Source organism: Engystomops pustulosus, chromosome 4 (genome assembly GCF_040894005.1).
Source record: "Engystomops pustulosus chromosome 4, aEngPut4.maternal, whole genome shotgun sequence".
NCBI lineage: Eukaryota > Metazoa > Chordata > Amphibia > Anura > Leptodactylidae > Engystomops > Engystomops pustulosus.
This window is the reverse complement of record NC_092414.1, coordinates 9,614,748-9,638,554: the sequence shown is the minus strand read 5'-3', so window position 1 is coordinate 9,638,554 and position 23,807 is coordinate 9,614,748. Positions and strand designations below refer to the sequence as shown.

The 23,807-nt window shown below is 43.9% G+C and overlaps 1 protein-coding gene and 2 long non-coding RNA genes across 4 annotated transcripts; 1 reads left to right on the top strand and 2 right to left on the bottom strand.

Moving 5' to 3' along the window:
- Positions 1-3,067: 3,067 nt before the first annotated feature.
- On the bottom strand, positions 3,068-5,955 carry LOC140128840 (uncharacterized). The gene is made up of 3 exons (XR_011855150.1): positions 5,855-5,955; positions 5,241-5,321; positions 3,068-3,228 (listed from the first exon to the last, which is right to left on the bottom strand). It is a non-coding gene; the product is annotated as an uncharacterized lncRNA (long non-coding RNA).
- A 7,863-nt stretch (positions 5,956-13,818) lies between these two features.
- LOC140126028 (uncharacterized) lies at positions 13,819-16,116 on the bottom strand. The gene is made up of 3 exons (XR_011854749.1): positions 16,043-16,116; positions 15,065-15,145; positions 13,819-13,982 (listed from the first exon to the last, which is right to left on the bottom strand). It is a non-coding gene; the product is annotated as an uncharacterized lncRNA (long non-coding RNA).
- Positions 16,117-19,314: 3,198 nt separating this feature from the next.
- Positions 19,315-23,597, top strand: LOC140126025 (tripartite motif-containing protein 14-like). Of its 2 annotated transcripts, XM_072145082.1 has the most exons (2): positions 19,315-20,239; positions 20,315-23,597. In XM_072145082.1, exons 1-2 carry the CDS (start codon positions 19,354-19,356, stop codon positions 21,154-21,156), a joined length of 1,728 nt encoding a protein of 575 aa, XP_072001183.1. In that variant the 5' UTR covers positions 19,315-19,353; the 3' UTR covers positions 21,157-23,597. The 2 variants fall into 2 exon arrangements, with proteins under 2 accessions (XP_072001183.1, XP_072001182.1); XM_072145081.1 differs by having other exon boundaries at positions 19,315-23,597.
- The last annotated feature ends 210 nt before the right edge of the window (positions 23,598-23,807 follow it).

The following is a 23,807-nucleotide window of genomic DNA, read 5'->3' as shown; positions in this document are numbered from 1 at the left end:
TACAGGATAGGAGTAGTAGTACTGTGATAGCCCCATACTATATATACAGGATAGGAGTAGTAGCATAGCTCCCAACCGTCCCGATTTTGACGGGACTTTCCCGTTTTTCGTACCCCTGCCCCACGTCACGGGCAGCTATGATATTGTCACGGATTCTCCCCCCAGGTCCCGCTGTGTCCCGCTGCTGTGTCCGCATAGTAAATACTTTGAAAGTCTGAACTCACAGTACAGAATGGCTTCTACAGACATCGGGAGGGAATCCTTTTCAGAGAAGTGTCGGGCTTAGCGCAGAGCAGGGACCACGTCATCAGCTTCAGATCTGTCCATATATGGTCACTGCATCTCCTAGGGTTCTCCAGAGCAGACATCGGGCAGGGAATCCTTTTCAGAGAAGTGTCGGGCTTAGCGCAGAGCAGGGACCACGTCATCAGCTTCAGATCTGTCCATATATGGTCACTGCATCTCCTAGGGTTCTCCAGAGCAGACATCGGGCAGGGAATCCTTTTCAGAGAAGTGTCGGCTTAGTGGAGAGCAGGGACCACGTCATCAGCTCAGATCTCTATCTGTCCATATATGGTCTCCAGGTCTTCCCCAGACACAAGCTCTTTATATAATTAAATTAAATAAAGTTTTGCCCAGGCTGAGATTCGAACCTGGGACCCTCTGCACTACAGACAGGAGCCTAACTAACTGAGCTATAAGCCCAGTGATACAGAGCTGAGGATTTCTGGTAAGTAAGACATGTTATCAGCCAGTGTTACATTGTGATACAGACTAATGCACTGATATATAGTGAGGGATCTTCTCAGAGATTATTATTGTAATTATTGAGACTATTATTATTATTATAAATTTTATTATTATGGAGATGATTATTAATAATGGTAAAAATAATAATAATAATCTCCATAATAATAATAATAATAATAATAATAATAGTCTCAATAATTACAATAATCTGAGAAGATCCCTCCCTATATACCAAGGCAGTATATAGTCATAGTTCTTAGTTACCAAAATTCTCCACTTGTTAATCACTGAGGCTATAGCTCAGTGGGTTGAGGCGCTGTGTTATTATTGTACATGGACACTGCAGGTTCTGGGTTCAAATCCCAATGAGGATAATATTTTTATTTTTTTTTTTTTAAATTATGATTTTTATTATTTTTAATATGGCTAAAATTTGGGGCGTGGCCAGGGAGTGATTGGGGGTGTGGCTTAGGGGGATCGCCGCGGCACGCTACGCGTGCCGCCATTTTGTCCCTCTTTCCTTTTCCCAAATGTTGGGAGGTATGGTAGTAGTACTGTGATAGCCCCATACTATATATACAGGATAGGAGTAGTAGTACTGTGATAGCCCCACACTATATATACAGGATAGGAGTAGTAGTACTGTGATAGCCCCATACTATATATACAGGATAGGAGTAGTAGTACTGTGATAGCCCCATACTATATATACAGGATAGGAGTAGTAGTACTGTGATAGCCCCATACTATATATACAGGATAGGAGTAGTAGTACTGTGATAGCCCCATACTATATATACAGGATAGGAGTAGTAGTACTGTGATAGCCCCACACTATATATACAGGATAGGAGTAGTAGTACTGTGATAGCCCCATACTATATATACAGGATAGGAGTAGTAGTACTGTGATAGCCCCATACTATATATACAGGATAGGAGTAGTAGTACTGTGATAGCCCCATACTATATATATAGGATAGGAGTAGTAGTACTGTGGTAGTCCCATACTATATATACAGGATAGGAGTAGTAGTACTGTGATAGCCCCATACTATACATACAGGATAGGAGTAGTAGTACTGTGGTAGCCCCATACTATATATACAGGATAGGAGTAGTAGTACTGCGATAGCCCCATACTATATATACAGGATAGGAGTAGTAGTACTGTGATAGCCCCATACTATATATACAGGATAGGAGTAGTAGTACTGTGGTAGCCCCATACTATACATACAGGATAGGAGTAGTAGTACTGTGATAGCCCCATACTATATATACAGGATAGGAGTAGTAGTACTGTGATAGCCCCATACTATATATACAGGATAGGAGGAGTAGTGCTGTGATAGCCCCATACTATATATACAGGATAGGAGTAGTAGTACTGTGATAGCCCCATACTATATATATACAGGATAGGAGTAGTAGTACTGTGATAGCCCCATACTATATATACAGGATAGGAGTAGTAGTACTGTGATAGCCCCATACTATATATATACAGGATAGGAGTAGTAGTACTGTGATAGCCCCATACTATATATACAGGATAGGAGTAGTAGTACTGTGATAGCCCCATACTATATATACAGGATAGGAGTAGTAGTACTGTGATAGCCCCATACTATATATACAGGATAGGAGTAGTAGTACTGTGATAGCCCCATACTATACATACAGGATAGGAGTAGTAGTACTGTGATAGCCCCATACTATATATACAGGATAGGAGTAGTAGTACTGTGATAGCCCCATACTATATATACAGGATAGGAGTAGTAGTACTGTGATAGCCCCATACTATATATACAGGATAGGAGTAGTAGTACTGTGATAGCCCCATACTATATATACAGGATAGGAGTAGTAGTACTGTGATAGCCCATACTATATATACAGGATAGGAGTAATAGTACTGTGATAGCCCCATACTATATATACAGGATAGGAGTAGTAGTGCTGTGATAGCCCCATACTATATATACAGGATAGGAGTAGTAGTACTGTGATAGCCCCATACTATATATACAGGATAGGAGTAGTAGTACTGTGATAGCCCATACTATATATACAGGATAGGAGTAGTAGTACTGTGATAGCCCATACTATATATACAGGATAGGAGTAGTAGTACTGTGATAGCCCATACTATATATACAGGATAGGAGTAGTAGTACTGTGATAGCCCATACTATATATACAGGATAGGAGTAGTAGTACTGTGATAGCCCATACTATATATACAGGATAGGAGTAGTAGTTCTGCAAGTCTGACGTGTAATACTGAGCGGATACAGAGACAGACCAGGGATGGTGTCACCGGCTTTAATATATTAATGACAGAACTAACAAATATTATTTGAATAAGAGTCGCACCATCTTCCATTTATCGGGGGAGGACGTACAAATCTCTTTTCTTCTCCTTCCGCAGCTTCCATTTCTCGTTTCTCCTTTTCCTGTTCCTCTCTTTTCCTGCGTTAGGAGAAGATGGAAATATAATGTAACAGGTAATTCCTGATGTCATTATGATTTTTACTAAATTGTCACATGTGATTCCCCCCAAACAAAACGATGCCCATATTGTGCTGCTCGCCCTTTTCTTTCCCTAGTTATGGAATTTTTTGTTCTGAAGCTGCTCGTCAAAAATCTTTCTCAGCAGCAGTGAAGTGGGCGGAGACAAACATATCGCTGTATCTGCCCTAAAGCTGAGCAAATTCATCACATGCACCATGTAATAAGAAGTAGAAGCCAGCAGTGAAACAGTTGCATAAATGTTATAGTCTGTGCAGTGAATACTAAGGGTTAATAGCCACTTTGCTATGCAGAAAGTGATGAAAGAGCAAAACGTATGGGAGGAGGCTGCAGAGAAGAGTATGACACAGAATGAGGTGAGTAAACGTACAGAGAAAGTTCTGCAGAATCACAAACTGGAATGGAGGGACTGATACTGAAGAGGGGATTTTTGTTTTTTACTATTGAAGGGGTATTCTCATCTGTTATTAAGAAAATTACCTGTATGATGATAATTTCCCATATATCCCTAAGAAATTAGATTGTTGTCCTTGGATACAACCATCACCACTGGAGATATTTCTCAAAGAAACTAGTGTCCCGCAGTCATTCTGTGGCAATAATCACTGAATCCAAGTGGTCAGGCAGGGCTCAGTAGCTAATGTCTGGCCACTACTGCCAGAGTGCAGGGATGGTCATATATATATATATACATATATATATATGTGTGTGTGAATGCCAAGTTGTGAATACCCCTATAAATATCTCACTTTTCTGTGTAGAAATCTTCGGCATCCACAGGGCTGGACACACTCAGCTACACACAGATAGCATTTGACCTTCTCCCTCCAGAGTGAGCAGGGATCAGCAGCCCCTCTCTCTCTGTGAAATCGTAAATGTGAACAACTCTACAGAATCACAGGAGAAATAAGCACAGCCAGGAGACTGCAGAGCTGGGCTAAACTGAGGAGAAGAGCAAAGAAACTGCTGCACATAAGTAATCAAAATGATAGCCAGGAGACTGCAGAACTGGGCTAAACTGAGAAGAAGAGCAAAGAAACTGCTGCACATACAGTAAGTAATCAAAATGATAGCCAGGAGACTGCAGAGCCGGGCTAAACTGAGGAGAAGAGCAAAGAAATTGCTGCACATACAGTAAGTAATCAAAATGATAGCCAGGAGACTGCAGAGCCGGGCAAAACTGAGGAGGAAAGCAAAGAAACTGCTGCACATAAGTACTGAAAATGATAGCCAGGAGACTGCAGAGCCGGGCTAAACTGAGGAGGAAAGCAAAGAAACTGCTGCACATAAGTAATCAAAATGATAGCCAGGAGACTGCAGAGCCGGGCTAAACTGAGGAGGAAAGCAAAGAAACTGCTGCACATAAGTAATTAAAATGATAGCCAGGAGACTGAAGAGCCGGGCTAAACTGAGGAGAAGAGCAAAGAAACTGCTGCACATAGGTAATCAAAATGATAGCCAGGAGACTGCAGAGCCGGGCTAAACTGAGGAGAAGAGCAAAGAAACTGCTGCACATAAGTAATCAAAATGATAGCCAGGAGACTGCAGAGCCGGGCAAAACTGAGGAGGAAAGCAAAGAAACTGCTGCACATAAGTAACCAAAATGATAGCCAGGAGACTGCAGAGCCGGGCTAAACTGAGGAGAAGAGCAAAGAAACTGCTGCACATAAGTAATCAAAATGATAGCCAGGAGACTGAAGAGCCGGGCTAAACTGAGGAGAAGAGCAAAGAAACTGCTGCACATAGGTAATCAAAATGATAGCCAGGAGACTGCAGAGCCGAGCTAAACTGAGGAGAAGAGCAAAGAAACTGCTGCACATAAGTAATCAAAATGATAGCCAGGAGACTGCAGAGCCGGGCAAAACTGAGGAGGAAAGCAAAGAAACTGCTGCACATAAGTAACCAAAATGATAGCCAGGAGCGGCTCCCTATGGACAGTGTGTGGTACTTACTCTTCTTCACAGAAGGAAAGGGAGACTATTCCAAGAAAAAGTACAAGGAAAAGAGATTTCTTCAAGAAAACCATATTTAGTCTGTCAAAAAAAAAAAAAAAACATCTAAATATTAGTTGATATTACATAGTTACATAGCACACATGGCCATCAAGTTCAACCAAGGAAGGGAAGGGATTGGATGAGGATTTAGGGGAAACAATTCTATGTAACATACAGTAACCGTCAATGTTATTTAGGTGTAAAAAGGCACCTAGACCCTACTTGAAGCTCTCTGCTGTCCCTGCTGTGACCAGCGCCTGAGGAAGGCTATTCCACAGATTCTAACGGTAAAGAAGCCCTGTCGTCTCAGATAATTAAACCTTGTTTTCTCCAGACGGAGACAGTGCCCCCCTTGTTTTTTTATTTGATTCAATCTGGAACAACTTTCCACCATATTTTTTTTTGATAGATGAGGCCCAATTCCTTTATTTTCCTTTATCTATACCTGATCAATAGAAATATATTCTAAGATCTTGGGAATTTCATATCCTAAATTGTAACCTTAAAGCATCATATACAAGACTCACACCAATATGTAATAAAACTACAAAGCAGTAGGTGACACTACATACCCTGTGACCCGGGAGGTGCTGGATACAGGAGGACGGACACTACGGAGCAGATGACTTGTAGGGATACATGGACGGGGGTTATTATAGCAGCTCCTCGGGGGCGGAGTCCAGGAATACATATTAATGAGTAAACTGTAGACGAGATCATTCTGTTTGCTCTTTCGCAGGATCCCGGATGGTTTTTGGGTCTCATGATTTAGAGTTTATTACATTTTTTTAGTAGAACGAGTTCACATACAAATATTGTATCTTTTATATTGATATTTGCCGGATCTTGTGACTTGGTTCAGTTATACAAAGTTACTGGAAACACGAGTGTTGTGGAAAATAAATTTCTCCGTCTCCCGTAGATCTGGACACTGTTACTTTCTTGTTTTTATTGCATATGCAAGGATTGTGTCCAAAGGGTGAGAACTCCCTCTCCGGCCATCATGGTCTCTGTCATTATCAGTCTGTCTCTGTTACTGACCGTCTCTTTCACTGACTGTCAGCCTCTGTCTCTGTCAGCATCTGTCACTGACTGTCTCTATTACAGACTGTCAGTCTCTGTCACTGACTATCACTCTCTTTCACAGACAGTCTCCGTCACAGACTGTCGGTCTCTGTCTCTCTTTCACTGTCACTCTCTGTCTGTCTCTGTCAGTCTCTGTTACTGACTGTCTCTGTCACTGACCGGCAGCCTCTGTCACTGACTGTCAGCCTCTGTCACGGACTGTCTCTGTCACAGACTGTGAGTCTCTTTCACAGACTGTCATCCTTTATCAGTCTCTGTCACTGACTTTCTCTTTCAGTCTCTTTCAGTCTTTCACTGTCAGTCTCTTTCACTGCCAGTCTGTCTGTCTCTGTCAGTCTCTGTGACTGTTTCTTTCACAGACTGTCTCTGTCACAGACTGTCAGTCCCTTTCACAGACTGTCTCTATCACTGACTGTCAGTCTCTGTCACAAACTGTCTCTGTCACAGACTGTTTATCCTTTATCAGTCTCTGTCACTGACTTTCTCTTTCAGTCTCTTTCAGTCTTTCACTGTCAGTCTCTGTTACTGTCTCTTACAGACTGTCAGTCTCTTTCACTGTCATTCTGTCTGTCTCTGTCAGTCTCTGTTACTGACTGTCTGTCACTGACCATCAGCCTCTGTCACTGACTGTCAGCCTCTTTCACAAACTGTCTCTGTCACAGACTGTGAGTCCCTTTCACAAACTGTCTCTGTCACATACTGTGAGTCCTTTTCACAAACTGTCTCTATCACAGACTGTCAGTCCCTTTCACAAACTGTCTCTGTCACAGACTGTCAGTCCCTTTCACAAACTGTCTCTGTCACAGACAGTCTGTGAAAGGGACTGACAGTCTTTGACAGAGACAGTTTGTGAAAGAGACTCACAGTCTGTGACAGAGGGTGATGGTCAGTGACAGAGACAGTCAGTAACAGAGACTGACAGTCAGTGACAGAGACAGTCTGTGAAAGGGACTGACAGTCTCTATAACTGTCACAGACTGTCAACCTTTATCAGTCTCTGTCACTGACTTTCTCTTTCAGTCTCTTTCAGTCTTTCACTGTCAGTCTCTGTTACTGTCTCTTTCACAGACTGCCTCAGTCAGTCTCTATCACTGACTGTTTCTTTCACTGACTGTCTCTGTCACTGACTGTCTCTGTCAGTCTCTTTAACTATCATTTTCTTTCATTCTTTCACTATCAGTTTATTTCACTGTCAGTCTCTTTCACTGTCAGTCTCTTCCCTTGTATGTCTCTGTCAGTCTCTTTCACTGTCAGTCTCTGTCAGTCTCTGTTACTGACTGTTTCTTTCACTGACTGTCTATGTCACTGACTTTTAGCCTCTGTCACTGGCTGTCTCTGTCAGTCTCCTTCACTATCATTCTCTTTCAGTCTTTCACTATCAGTCTCTTTCACTGTCAGTCTCTGTCTCTGTCAGTCGCTGTTACTGACTGTTTATTTCACTGACTGTCTCTGCCATTGACTGTCTCTGTCCCTGACTCTCTTTTGTCACTGACTCTCAGTCTGTGTCTCTGTCAGTCTCTGTCACTGGCTATCTCTGTATCATTCTCTCTCTATTTCCCTCTATCTTACCTCTCACATTAGCTGTCTTATACTCATTGCTTACAGCAACCAATCACAGGTCAGCTTCCAACTGCCACAGAAGCAGCAGCAGACAATGGCTCCTGTACATGGGGGGTAATAAGTGGATTTTGTAAAGCGCGGGGTGAAAATTTCAGCTCAAAGCCTAGTCCATAATATCTCTGAGTCGCTGAGAACGGCTGTGCAAACATTTGGTGACTGTAAATGCGACGGTACCAATTCATATACATACATACACACATACACATATATACATACATACATACACATACATACACATATACACACATACATACACACATATATACACACACATACATACATACGTACACACACACATATATACACACACACATACATACATACATACACACATATATACACACACACATACATACATACATACACACATATATACACACACACATACATACATACATACACACATATACACATACATACATACATATACACATACATACATACACACATATATACACACACATACATACATACGTACATACATACACACACATACATACATACACACATACATACACATACATACATACATACACACACATACATACATACATACACACATACATACACACATACATACATACATACATACACACATACATACACACATACATACACATACATACATACATACATACACACATACATACACATACATACATACATACACACACATACATACATACATACATACATACACACATACATACACATACATACATACATACATACACACATACATACACACATACATACATACATACATACATACACACATACACTCAGCTTTATATATTATTTAGCTGACGTGGCAGCAGCCCGGACCTCCTGGGAATTTCCTAATCTCTTAACCAAATGCAGATGAGCCGGCTATCATCAGGGGCTATTTCACACATTCAATGTATGAAACGCTGTTCAGATGAACTTGGTTAAGGGCCAGTTAATCCTGCCGGGGTCGGCATTAAAGGGGGGCACAAAGTATTGTCCAGAGCCGCCCTTTGCAAAAGGGGCCCCTTTCTTCATAGACAGATTAGGAAGTGTTTCTGGCATGTCCAATGTCTCCTCCAGCATCTGCCAGTGAAGATTCCTGCAACCTGCGGTGCATGTGCATCTATGACATTTTAGAAATATGCTAATTAGGATGAAGTGCTCTAAGGGTGTTAGCTGAGCACCTCAGATATGTGCTTCACCTCCACCACCCAGCATCTTCTTTCACCCTTTTCCCTTCAGGTCACATCATTCCTAGGTCCAGCGAGATGTGAAGCCGCAGCCCTGAGGTGCTCTGCCAAAGCACTTCAGCTTCATGGTGACTACACTCCCTCTCTGACTACTAGCCACTCCCATGTTAGTGCAATGACCTATAGTAACCTCTTTATTAGTAGCCTGATCAGCCCATAATGTGTCCTCCTCACATATGAAATTACCAAGATCCTTGCCGATCCTGGAGCCCGGTGATGGGTCAGGAGAGTCGCCTCCTCTTTCAGGTAGATAAAAAGCTAATACACAAATGTGTGGTAGAGGGTGGAGAGAAGTCACAGAGGTAGGTGACACTGGAGGTAGGTGGTTCAGTGTCTGGGACACAAACATCAGGTGTCCGACCAACACATGAGAAAAACACAATAAAATATCTTCATCCCCCCCCCTCCCCTCCAAAAGTCGGCTCCAGGTATCAGTAGGCCCCTGGGCGGCGGAGCCTCAGTGGGCCCCTTTGCAGTGAACTCACGTGGCGGAATTAAAAATTCAGTAACTAAAATAGTCTCCTGTTCCCTAAAAAATTCCCTAGTTTATCATCCCAAACATCCCCCTCATGGTTATTTGGTATAATCCCCCCTCATACCCTATGGATTTATTAGATACAGCCTTATGTGGGCCCCCCCAGCAGCTCTGGGCCCCGGCATTTCCCCAAGTATGCCCAGTGCTAGTGCCGGCCCTGTCCCCCCCCCCCCCTCCGCCTTTCGGGATGCAGATTTTTTTAGTTGATTTCTCGGTCCCTGCCTTCAAATATCTTCATTCTTTTTGGTTCCGCCATCTTCTGATGCTTATAGCTTTTTTATACTTTGGTGTACGGAGCTGTGTAAGGTGTCTTTTTTGTGAGATGAGCTGAAGTTTTCATTGCTACCAACTATTGATCAGTTTTTATGGCGATAAAGGGACATTTCGGACATTTGGGCAATTTTCTGTTATGGAGATCAATGTCGGGAATAACCGTTATTCTATTTGGATCGCAGATCTAGGGAAAGGTGGGTGATCCGAATACTTGGGCTTTATAAAAATTTTTTTTTTACTATTATTTAGACCCCCTAGGAAACTTTAACCTCTGCGCACATAATACAAGCCCTCATACTGCTCTGTACACATAATACAAGCCCTCATACTGCTCTGTACACATAATACAAGCCCTCATACTGCTCTGTACACATAATACAAGCCCTCATACTGCTCTGTACACATAATACAAGCCCTCATACTGCTCTGTACACATAATACAAGCCCTCATACTGCTCTGTACACATAATACAAGCCCTCATACTGCTCTGCACACATAATACAAGCCCTCATACTGCTCTGTACACATAATACAAGCCCTCATACTGCTCTGCACACATAATACAAGCCCTCATACTGCTCTGTACACATAATACAAGCCCTCATACTGCTCTGCACACATAATACAAGCCCTCATACATTGCTGCACACATAATACAAGCCCTCATACTGCTCTGCACACATAATACAAGCCCTGATACTGCTCTGTACACATAATACAAGCCCTCATACATTACTGCACACATAACACAAGCCCTCATACTGCTCTGCACACATAATACAAGCCCTCATACTGCTCTGTACACATAATACAAGCCCTCATACTGCTCTGTACACATAATACAAGCCCTCATACTGCTCTGTACACATAATACAAGCCCTCATACTGCTCTGCACACATAATACAAGCCCTCATACTGCTCTGTACACATAATACAAGCCCTCATAAATTACTGCACACATAATACAAGCCCTCATACTGCTCTGTACACATAATACAAGCCCTCATACTGCTCTGTACACATAATACAAGCCCTCATACTGCTCTGTACACATAATACAAGCCCTCATACTGCTCTGTACACATAATACAAGCCCTCATACTGCTCTGCACACATAATACAAGCCCTCATACTGCTCTGTACACATAATACAAGCCCTCATACTGCTCTGTACACATAATACAAGCCCTCATACTGCTCTGCACACATAATACAAGCCCTCATACTGCTCTGTACACATAATACAAGCCCTCATAAATTACTGCACACATAATACAAGCCCTCATACTGCTCTGCACACATAATACAAGCCCTCATACTGCTCTGTACACATAATACAAGCCCTCATACTGCTCTGTACACATAATACAAGCCCTCATACTGCTCTGCACACATAATACAAGCCCTCATACTGCTCTGTACACATAATACAAGCCCTCATAAATTACTGCACACATAATACAAGCCCTCATACTGCTCTGTACAAATAATACATGTGCAACATCCCCCACCAGGGCCTAGCCTTTTCTCGGGGCCTGGAGTCAGCCGGGGCCCGCAGTACCTGAGTGGCTGGCGGTTGCGGCCTAGGCACGCTAGTGTCACGGTGCTTGGTATGGGGAACCGGAGGGCTGTCCTACAGCCTGGCAGGTCTCCAGCAGGGTGGTGTTGGCAAGAAATGATGAGGGAGAGGCTGCTATAGCGGATCTCCCTGGGGCAACGTTTTGGTGTCTAGAGTATGAGTCTCTGTGTGGTGGACAGGGTGCCTGTGATGGTGACAGCCGTAGTAGCAGGGACCAGACGGAGGCAGACGTTGAACAAAAATAACTTACAGTTCTTTATTGGAACCGAAAGGAACCGTAGCAACGTGCCTTAACAAATGGTAGAATGCTGGAGATGCAGTTGGAGGGAGCCACAGGATGTATAACATCAGCCTGGATGCAATGGCAGGCTGGAAGATAGCTGTGTCCTAGTAGGATGCTTCAGCTTGTCCTGGGTTGCTTCAGATATCACCCTTAAAGGTAGGATGATACCCCTTTCCTCTCACTGACTAAATCTTCACTCTTCAGGCAGGGAGCTGAGCTCTCCTGCTCTGGTCTGTCTCTCTACTCTGATCTGAGAGAGTGCACTCTAGAACTTTCCTGACCAGGGGTTTTGTTACTCCCACTGGTCAGGTGGTGGTTCCTCCTCCAATTGCATCCCAGCTTACAGATACAGGGTATAAACACATGTGATTGTTTAACACATATAACATCACATAAGAAGAATTAACTCCTGCCTTACCAGGCAGACTCTACCGCTGCAGTGTTCCCCTGTGTTATGTAGTGACCTGCTGTGGGGTTGATCAGACCCTACACAGGCTGCAAGCTACATGGTGGGACGTATTTGCAACAACCCCTCTGCCTTGCATCGGCAGGGGTGTTGCACATGCCCTCATACTGCTCTGCACACATAATACAAGTCCTCATACTGCTCTGCACACATAATACAAGCCCTCATACTGCTCTGCACACATAATACAAACCCTCATACATTACTGCACACATAATACAAGCCCTCATACTGCTCTGTACACATAATACAAGCCCTCATACATTGCTGCACACATAATACAAGCCCTCATACTGCTCTGCACACATAATACAAGCCCTCATACTGCTCTGTACACATAATACAAGCCCTCAAACATTACTGCACACATAATACAAGCCCTCATACATTACTGCACACATAATACAAGCCCTCATACTGCTCTGCACACATAATATAAGCCCTCATATTGCACTGCACACATAATACAAGCCCTCATACTGCTCTGTACACATAATACAAGCCCTCATACTGCTCTGTACACATAATACAAGCCCTCATACTGCTCTGTACACATAATACAAGCCCTCATACTGCTCTGTACACATAATACAAGCCCTCATACTGCTCTGTACACATAATACAAGCCCTCATACATTACTGCACACATAATACAAGCCCTCATACTGCTCTGCACACATAATACAAGCCCTCATATAGCTCTGCACACATAATACAAGCCCTCATACATTACTGCACACATAATACAAGCCCTCATACTGCTCTGCACACATAATTCAAGCCCTCATATAGCTCTGCACACATAATACAAGCCCTCATATCGCTCTGCACACATAACACAAGCCCTCATATAGTTCTTCACGCATAATACAAACCCTCATACTGCTCTGCACACATAATACAAGCCCTCATATGTCTCTGTACACACAATACAAGCCCTCATATAGCTCTGCACACATAATACAAGCCCTCATATAGCTCTGCACACATAATACAAGCCCTCATATAGCTCTGCACACATAATACAAGCCATCATATGTCTCTGTACACATAATACAAGCCCTCATACTGCTCTGTACACACAATACAAGCCCTCATATAGCTCTGCACACATAATACAAGCCCTCATACTGCTCTGCACACATAATACAAGCCCTCATATGTCTCTGCACACACAATGCAAGCCCTCATACTGCTTTGTACACAAAAACAAGCCCTCATACTGCTCTGTACACATAATACAAGCCCTCATACTGCTCTGTACACAGGATACTGGGGTATAAAAAACTGATAACTCAAAAATAAAAATTGTCTGTTTTTATGTGGCACTTTTTGTGGGTATTTTTCAGTCTAGAAGGGTACAGTGGGGTACAAACAGCAAAAATACCCCCCCCCCATGTCATGATATTAAGGCTCATATAACACACATGTCTGATACAGAGACAGACCAGGAATACTGTCACAGGCTTTAATATATTTATGACAGAACTAAGTGCACATTATCGCACCATGATAATCACGACACCATCTTTTTTCTACAAGTCTCTTTTCGTCACTTTCCGCAGCTTCCATTTCACGTTTTTCTTCTTCTTGTTCCTCTTCTTGTTCCTCTCTTTTCCTGGGTTGGGAGATAATAGAAATTAGCGGTAAATCCAGTCCTATTCCTTCCAGTAAATCCACTGAACACTGCATATTTTACATACAGGATCTTTATAGTAGCTTGCCTGGAAACTTTCAAGAGCCTGCAGCATGTAATAAGAAGTAGAAACCAGCAGTGAAACAGTAGTACAAAGTGTATAGCCTGCACTAGGGTTAATATATTTTTCTCTCATAAGCAGAAAGTGCTGGGAGAGCAAAATGTAGGGGAGGGAGCTGCAGAGAAATGTATTACACAGTTAGGTGGAAAGAGATAAAGTTCTGCAGAATCACAAACTGGGCTGAAGGGGGAGATATTTTAATATTGAAGGAATATTCTCATATTTGCAATGACATTTATTTGAATCCATCTCGCATATAGATACGTTTCTTTAATTGCAAGTTCTTAAAAATAATGTTGTCCCTTAGAAACTAGAATTTTTCGTTGGATACGACCACCACTGATGGAGTGATTGCACAAAGAAACAAATTGTTTATGCATTTGAAATATATCAAAATGTTTCTGCATGTCCGACATCCATCCTGTGATAATGAGAGCTGAATCCAAGTGGTCAGGCAGGACTCAATAGCACATGTCTGGCTACCACTGTTAGAGTGAGGAGGCGGTCGTATCCAAGCACAACCATCTTGTTTCTAAGTAACAACATGACTCAATTCTGGAAAATTACCATCAAACATTTACATTTTTTTAATCACATGCAATTGAAGAAATGTGTATTTATATATGTTTATGGCAGATGAATTTACTTAAATGTGGATGCCCCTTTAAATATGTCACTATTTTTTGTAGGACACTTACGCATCCACAGCGCTGAACACACGCAGCTACACTCAGAGAGCACTGTCACGTGACCTCCCTAGCCCCTTCCCATCTGTGAAACCGTAAATTTAAACAACTCTACGGAATCACAGGAGAAATAAGCACATCCAAGAGACAGCTACTGCAGAGCCGGCTAAACTGAGGAGGAGAGCAAAAAGACTGCTGCACAAGATGATAGGCAGGAGCAGAAGAGCGGTTGTACATGGGAGGAGTATGGTACTTACTCTTCTTCACAGAAGGATAAGGAAACTATTCCAAGGAAAAGTACTAGGAAAAGAGATTTCTTCAAGAAAACCATGATTCGTCTGTCAAAAAAACAGTGATTTGTTGAGGATCTGTCTTGGAGAAAACTGTAAAAATTAAATGTATGTATAAATCTTAGCCAGTGGGATCTGTAACTATCTGTTGATGGTCCTTAAACCAATAGCCTATGCTATGCTGATTTTAGTAATGCCTTTGTCACCATTCTGAATATTGTCACTACATTACAAAACTTTATTTCACATTACCTGGCTCCCTACCAGCAGGATGTGGTGAGTCCAGGGGGACAGCTGCAAAAGCCAGTGGGCCTGTGTCTTAGTCTCCCTGCTGCATTCTTCCTCTCCGTCTCACAATCCACCTCCCTCCCCTTCCTGCTCATTGCACATGACAGGAAGTGGTGAGGGGGGGGGAGTAGAGGAAGCTGGATGAGTGAGGTGTACAGGAGACTGAGACACAGAATGCTGCGGCTGAACCACTCCGCCACCCCGGGACTCACCACATGCTACTGGAAGGGAGCCAGAGGTAATGTGAAATAATTTTTTAAAAAGTAGTGGAATTTAGAATGCTGACAAAGGCATTTTTAAAATCGGCATGGCCAGGACCAGATCAGGACTGCCATGGGTCCTGGGATGTATAACTATTATAGCTCCTACAAATCTGGAATCAGGTACTAGAATCAGCTTCTTGGGGAATGGAGGATGTGTGCCTTCTGTCTGCTTTCAGCCTGTGGTTTCAGGACCTTTGGAGGACCCTCAAAGGGCTCTTTAAATGGAACTTCTCCACATAAATATATTGTTAGATCTAAGCAATCTTCTATCCTACATTGTGACCTTATAACATCATCATGTCCAGGATTTACACCCCATGACACTGCTGTAATAAGATACAATATACAAATAACACAACTACAAATCCCATAAAACACAAGTGACACTACATACCCTGTGACCCGGGAGGTGCTGGATACAGGAGGACGGACACCACGGAGTAGTGTCAGGATGACTTGTCAGGATACATGGACGGGGGTTTTATAGCAGCTCCTCGGGGGCGGGGTCCAGGAATGAATATCAATGAGTAAACTGTAGATGAGATGGTTCTGTTTGTTCTTCTCAGGATCCCGGATGGTTTATGGGTCTCATGATTTAGAGTTTATTACATTTTTTAGTAGAACGAGTTCACATACAAATATTTTGTCTTTTATATTGATATTTGCCGGATCTTGTGACATCTGTCAGGACTCAGTTATACAAAGTTACTAAAAACATGAGAATATAGAGCTGACGTGGCAGCAGCCCGGACCTCCTGGGAAGTTAGATTCTGACCATCTCCTCCTAAGGAAGGCTGGGGGAAACTCAATGTGTGAAACTCGGCTCAGATAAATTCTGCCAGGGTCGGCATTTGAGAGGGGAGGGAGGGAAACTGGAAAATTGCCCAGGGGCCCCATTGCAAAAGGGGCCCTGTCTTCAGAGATAGACCAGGAAGCTTTTCTGGATGTCCGATGTCTCCTCTGGCGTCTGCCAGAGAAGGAGAGGATTCCTGCACTTCCTACACTTACAACCTGCGCTGCATGTGATATCTATGTTTATTTAACAGCTCTCCCACCCGGAATACAGCTGCAACCGGTATGTCTGTGTCTCAGTCTCCTCATGTATTCTTCCTGTACTCCACACCATCCCTCTCCCTCCCCTGCCTGCTTACTGCATACAGATAGTAGTACGAGAAAAAATTTCTGAAATAAATGCAGTCCTTATAGCGCGTTTTGTGTCACTTGGACCCTTTCTTAAATATTGGACAAGCCAAAAAAAAGGAAGGAAACCGTTCCAAATAACCAGGGGAGGAATAAGGAAATAGTCCGCTCACTGCACATGACAGGAAGCGGGAAGGGAGCTTGATGAGTGTGGAAAAAAGGAGACTGAGACACAGGCTGCAGCTGCCCCATCCCAGGGACTCACCACACACTGCTGGCAGGGAGTCAGGTAATGTGAAATAAAGTTTTATAAAGCACTGAAATGATTCAGAAGGAAGATTTAAGCATTTTTTAAATCAGCATAGTATAGGCCACCAGCTTAAAATGGTGGTTTGTGGGAAAGGGGGAAACCAAGGAGAAGGAACTGCGGTACTGTGTTGTCTTATATATATATATATATATATAAAAACGGCCTTGCCTATATCTCCCCTACACATTGATAAGATATGTCCCTATACTAAACATAGGGAGCAGATCCAGAAGCATTGGGGGTCATTTACTAAGGGCCCGATTCGCGTTTTCCCGACGTGTTACCCGAATATTTCCGATTTGCGCCGATTGTACCTGAATTGCCCCGGGTTTTTGGCTCACGCGATCAGATTGTGGCGCATCGGCGCCGGCATGCGCGCGACGGAAATCGGAGGGGCGTGGCCGAACGAAAACCCGATGTATTCGGAAAAACCGCCGCATTTAAAAACCGAACAAGTGTCGCTTGGGAAGCGCTTACCTTCACCTCGTCCAGCTCGGTGTATTCCGACGCGTTCAGATGATTTTCAGCGCAGCAGCGCCACCTGGTGGACGGCGGAGGAACTACCTTCATAAATCCCGGCCGGACCCGAATCCTGTGCAGAGAACGCGCCGCTGGATCGCGAATGGACCGGGTAAGTAAATCTGCCCCATTATCTCTGTTTCCTGTGTAGTGGCAGGTTTCAAACGCAGGTTGCTCAAAATCCAATGATGGGGGTATACGCTGGCCTGGGGGTATAGTCTGGGCTGGGGGTATACTCCGGTCTGTTACACAAGGATTGTAGTCCAGCCAGCAGAGAAGTCTAATTTCCGGCCCTCTGCAAGGTGTGCAGTCCGGAGGTCCAGGCCGATATATGGGGGTATCCATGGACTGTGCATGATCGGAGGTCTTAGTGTGTGGATTTTCTTCATTGTCCCTATTGCTCTGCACTTGTCTGGTCCTTTTTGGTTATCCATAAAAAGATGCCAACAACTAAGGACAATGTCTAATACGGCGATAAGATTATTTTATTTGTTATGTTTTGTTTTAATAAATTAAAGTGAAAAAATCCAATATCCTATAATTATATGTAAACCGTTATCTGCGACTCTTCCTTGATTAGATATTTGAACATTGAAGATACTTCCTCGGGGTAGGGAACTTATTCATCTCCTGAGCTTTGGAATAACTGGAAACTGCAAAATGTTACTTCTAGTTGGAAACTCTTCCCACACAGAGAAAATCACAGGAGAAACCACTGGAGAAACCACGGGAGAAACCACTGGAGAAACCACTGGAGGTTCTGGACGTTTGCTGTGGAGGACTTGGTAATATCCTGTGACTCGTAAGCCATGAGGACAGAGATGTAACTTGAAGCTCCTGGATGCCAAATTGAAACTCCATAACTGGTCCCTCAACCCACATGTTCCCATAATATTGGTGTCTTCTGATGCTGTAGAGCGGCCTTGGTGTCTCCTCAGCCTCCTGGCCCTGGTGGCCACTTCTACCAATCCCTATAACGATGACCCTGTGTGAGAAACCTTCAAATACATACATAGGAGAACATTGGTGAACACTGGAGAATTTCTATACGAAGGTTCAAATAACATCCTGAATCTGTCTACAGATCATCGTCTCCCTCATACGTGTGCACATTCCAATGTTTGGACATGTTATAGTAGTAACATAAAATGGCCGCCAAAGCCTGAAGTGGGGGTCACATCTCTCAACGTTTCTGTCCCATGAAGCTCAACAGTCCAATACCAATTCATATAATGGTTCTTACTGCCGCAACTTTATTATTCAAGGCCTGAGGTTTTACCCTGGCTGACCCCACAAGGACCGCAAGCTTCAACACAAAAACGGGCCTAGGGATTTAGCTGAAGAGAAGCCTTTCTGGAGGTTGCTAGGACCAACACTGTAGGGGTAGATGGAGGGTTAGCTTAGGAATCATTAGTAATAATCCGCGTATGAGACGTGAGATAGCGGCACACGCCATGACTTTACCGTCCCGTATGGATACCACACGTCTGTATATTACAGTATTACATAATGAGAACTACAGGAGGCCAAATGACTGATGGCCTGGGTGACAGGAGATTACACTAGAATGAGTAGAAACATAGAAAGTTTGACTCCATTTACAGCTACTATAGACAGAAGGTAAGACATGTTCTTCTCTAGTACATTATAGGGTTAAAACTTCTCTCAGACGCAGGTCCTTTGTGCTGGAACACACCCTGTAGATTTTAGTTTCGTTTCTTGTCATTCTGTCAGCCATGGCGTCTGCTGATCTGAGAGACGAGCTGCTCTGCTCCATCTGTCTGAGCATTTATACAGATCCTGTAACCCTGAGATGTGGACACAACTTCTGCCAGGTCTGTATGGATCAGGTACTGAATGCACAGCATGAGTCTGGAATTTATTCCTGTCCTGAATGTAGAGAAAAGACTCGGCCTACACTGATGGGGAACATGGATCTACGTAATGTAATAGAACATGTCCTGTCTTCTCCACCACATCAGGAGGAGGTCACCGGGATCTGCTGCACTTACTGCTTTCACTCTCCTGTACCTGCGGTGAAGTCCTGTCTGATGTGTGAGGCTTCTCTGTGTGATGATCATCTGAGAGTCCACAGCAAGGGACCAGAACATGTCCTGACTGATCCCAGCACTTCCCTGGAGAACCCGAAATGTCCTGTCCATAAGAAGATCCTGGAATATTACTGCACGGAGGATGCGGCTTGTATCTGTGTGACCTGCAGACTGGATGGAAAACATCGGGGACACCAGGTGGAGACGCTGGATGAAGCCTCAGAGAAGAAGAAGAAGAAAATGAGAGATGTTCTCCAGACACTGACCACAAAGAGAAAAGAGACTGAGGGAAGAGTCCAGAGACTGGAGGAACGATGTAGAAAGGCTCAAGAAAAAGCATCTGGAGAAGCGGAGAGAGTCACTGCCCTGTGTATAGAACTTAGGAGTCGCCTGGATGATCTAGAGAAGAGGATCCGGAATGAGATCTCCAGGCAGGAGATGGAGGTGTCATTATCAGATATGATCCAGAAGCTGGAGATACAGAAGGACGAGTTGTCCAGGAAGATGAAGAACATTGAGGAGCTGTGTAACATGACTGATCCACTGACTGTGTTACAGGAACCAGACACAGGTGACTTGTGTGATCCTGAGGAGGGGGGAGGTGATGGGGACACAGGGGGACATGGAGGAGGTGATGGGGACACAGGGGGACATGATGGAGGTGATGAGGACACAGGAGGACATGATGGAGGTGATGAGGATACAGGGGGACATGATGAGACACATGATGTAGATGTGGATGTAATTACAGGGATGTTACATGCAGGTATCTCTGATATAATGACTTATCTACAGACCATCTCACCTGCAAAACCAAAAGCAGAGGAAATTAGACCACAACCCCCCAGACCCCGATCTCTGCTCGGTCACACACCAGATTTACCTGAGTACAGGAGTGATGATGTTATAGTGAGGTCTGGGGAAGCTTGGAGGAAGGAAATGTTTGCAGAAGAAATCTATGGGAAATTTTGTGCAGATATATCACTGGATATAAACACGGCTCATAATAATCTCATTATATCAGATGACCTGAAAACTGTAACCAGGACAAGAGAATCACAGAACCGTCCAGACACCGCAGAGAGATTCAAGGATTATTCTCAGGTGATGAGCAGCCGGGGATTTACCTCAGGACGACATTACTGGGATGTGGAGATCAGATCACTGGAGTGGGAGGTGGGGATGTGTTACCCCAGTATAGACAGGAGGGGGCGTCAGTCATACATAGGGGGTAATAACAAGTCCTGGAGTCTGATAAGATTTTCCGGTCAGTATTCAGTGGCACATGACAGTAAACGGGCTGCACAATGTGACAATATTTTAAGTAATAGATTCCGGATCTGTCTGGATTATGAGGCGGGAGAATTGTCCTTCTATGAGCTCCTTAACTCGGTCAGACACTTACACACCTTCACCACCACCTTCCGCCTGCCCCTCTATGTGGTATTAAGAGTAAAAAAGGGCGGTATAAATATAATACGACAATGATCGTCCTGGTCTGGGCCTCCTCCTATGCCCCCATGGCTTGCTATCACCTTTACTGATATCTGTGCTGTCACCATCGGGACAGGTTCACACAAAGCCGCGCGGCCCACATACGATATCACCCAAGTACAATGTCCTCCCCTCTGGTAGGACTGTCACAGCTAACCCCGTCCCTAACCGGCTCGCCACACCCCCTTTAACCCGATACAATCTGGTTAAAAGTGGAGTGATGTGGTGTGACTGATTGGCCTGCGGCTCCCTATTATATTTTTAATAGGGAGCCGTTCACGAGCCAGAAGAGCCGGCTCTTCTTAGTGAGCGGTGCCTAATGGTCCAGCTCACTAAGAAGAGCCGGAATTCACATCACTAATGAGGAATGTCCCAGGGAGAACTATCATCCATCCACAACATCTCCCTTTTTTCTTGCAATCTACCTGCGTGTGGCCATTGCCGTCTATAGGGGGCGTATGTACTTCCGCCAGGTCGTGTGTATGTAGCGATACGCTGATGTAGACTAGTAACATCATTTTGGAAACTACAGGGGCTGCACTATAGTAATATCAGAGGATGACGAGGGGATATGCTAATTGATCAATGTCGTGATTATTGCATCACTATGGATATATATATATATATATATGTAGCACGAACCAATAAAGACGAGCTTCTGATTCTGAACACTTCTGCGTTTTTGATTAATTAACCCAACAGCTTTATTATTAATAATCCAGTCAATTAATTTGGAACCGTTAATCAATAAAGGGGCCCGTTTGGGACCGCCCCCAACACCTCAATAACCCCGAAAGGTCGTGCCCTGGTGGGGGATGTTACATTAGCATCGCTCTTACCAGACAGCAGTCACTGCACATTGGGGGTCACAGGTCATACATTTGACATTTGCTCTCCTGATTGTTTTTTGCTTGTATCAATGGATGGAATGTCAGTGTTTTTACCATAGATTGTTATATATTGGCTATTTATTGATATGGCACCAATACACATCTCTCTCTCGGCTTCAGATGTGGTTTACGGCTAATTCCTGGACTATTCCATTTGATGACATAACATAGTCCTTATTCACTAACTTTGCCTGCAGGTGACAGTTGTTAAGGAGGTCGCACTTGTTTCGGACGCCATCTTGACTACTGTCCGCCATCTTAGATACAGCGGCCATGTTCCCTGACCATTGTCAAACTTCATTTTATGTAACATGTTTACTGGCCTGTCAGCTAATACCCTGTGACATGTAATGAGAAGCCAGTCTGTCCTGGATGCTGCATGATATTAGGATTCTGGAGCCACTTATCTCCTTCTCAGCATTAGTATAAACAATATCTGTGTACAAGGTCTCTGAGAACTGAGCACAATTAATTCACTTTTTTCCCAGAATGTGCTGATGACCAATAGCTTTGCAGTATACTATTCACACCCCTTTGATGACTCTTCTGTCTGATATATATTATGCATTTTCATTATTAAAGGGTAGAAGATCTTGACTAAGAGATTGACGTGTCTGGCTTAGTCTTTATGTTCAATCATGGGTTAATTAGGACTCACCTTACAAAAGTCAAGAGGGCTGTTGGGGCCCTGCATAAAAATCCCTAACAATATTTGGCGTCCTTTCCTGGGTGGGCTTAGAAGTAAACAACAACAGCACCGAGACAGCCTCCGCGAAGGGTCCCCGCCGGCTCGGTGAACAGAACTGACCAGAGCGCTCTCAGGGTAAGATATTAATTTTTCTTGTCTACCTTGATATGTCACTTCTGGTTCACTGGTTGGACGGACCGGGTAAGACTGTCTCTGTGTTATGTATTTGCCACTGTTGTTCACTGTAACCTAAGCTCAGAGTTTTTGGCAAAGAACCACTTTGTAAGGTGATGGACAGAGACTGGACAGAGACGGATGGTCAGACAGTCTGTGATGTTAGCTGAAGCTGTGAGACGGGAAGTAGTAACCCTTAGATGTCTGCAATGCTAGAGTGGGAGAGTGGGAGATATTCTGTTGTGATTGTCATAGTGTCAGTGATACAGTTTTGTCATTAAGGGTTGCCCACAGACTTTCTTTGGGAGTCTGAGCGGTCTCGTATGACTAAGAACTAGTCGAGTCTGAAGGAGAGGGCGACTTGGAGAGTCAGTCTGAGGACAGTGACCTGAGAGTCAGTCTAGTCAGGCAGTGATCTAGTGTAGATTCCCTTGTGGACCTGCAGGGTCAGTCTGAGGGCAGTGACTTAGTTTAGCGTCAGTCCAGTCAGGCAGTGACTTAGTCTTGGGTCCTTTGTGGAAGACTCAGGTGTCTAGTTTCTTTGGGGTCAGTAAATCGAGGTGTTGGCATCCGTTGTGAGACCCTCTTGAGTTTGTGGGGACAGGTTCCTTTGACAGTATTGTGGTTATGGACACTTATGATGAGTTGTGAATTGGAATTGAGCCAAGTGCATTGCAGACAGAGAAGGTTGTTGAGTTAAAGGAAACCTACCACTTGTAGTGGCAGGTTTCTGATGGAAATACCGGGCACCAGCTCAGGGTGAGGTCAGGGTGAGCTGGTGCCAGAGCTTATTTGCGTTAGTGTTTTAAACCGCGGTATCGCGGTTTAAAACACTTTTTAAACTTTATAGCGGGCGCAGGCAGGTACGCGCTCGGCGCTTACCATGCGCGCGG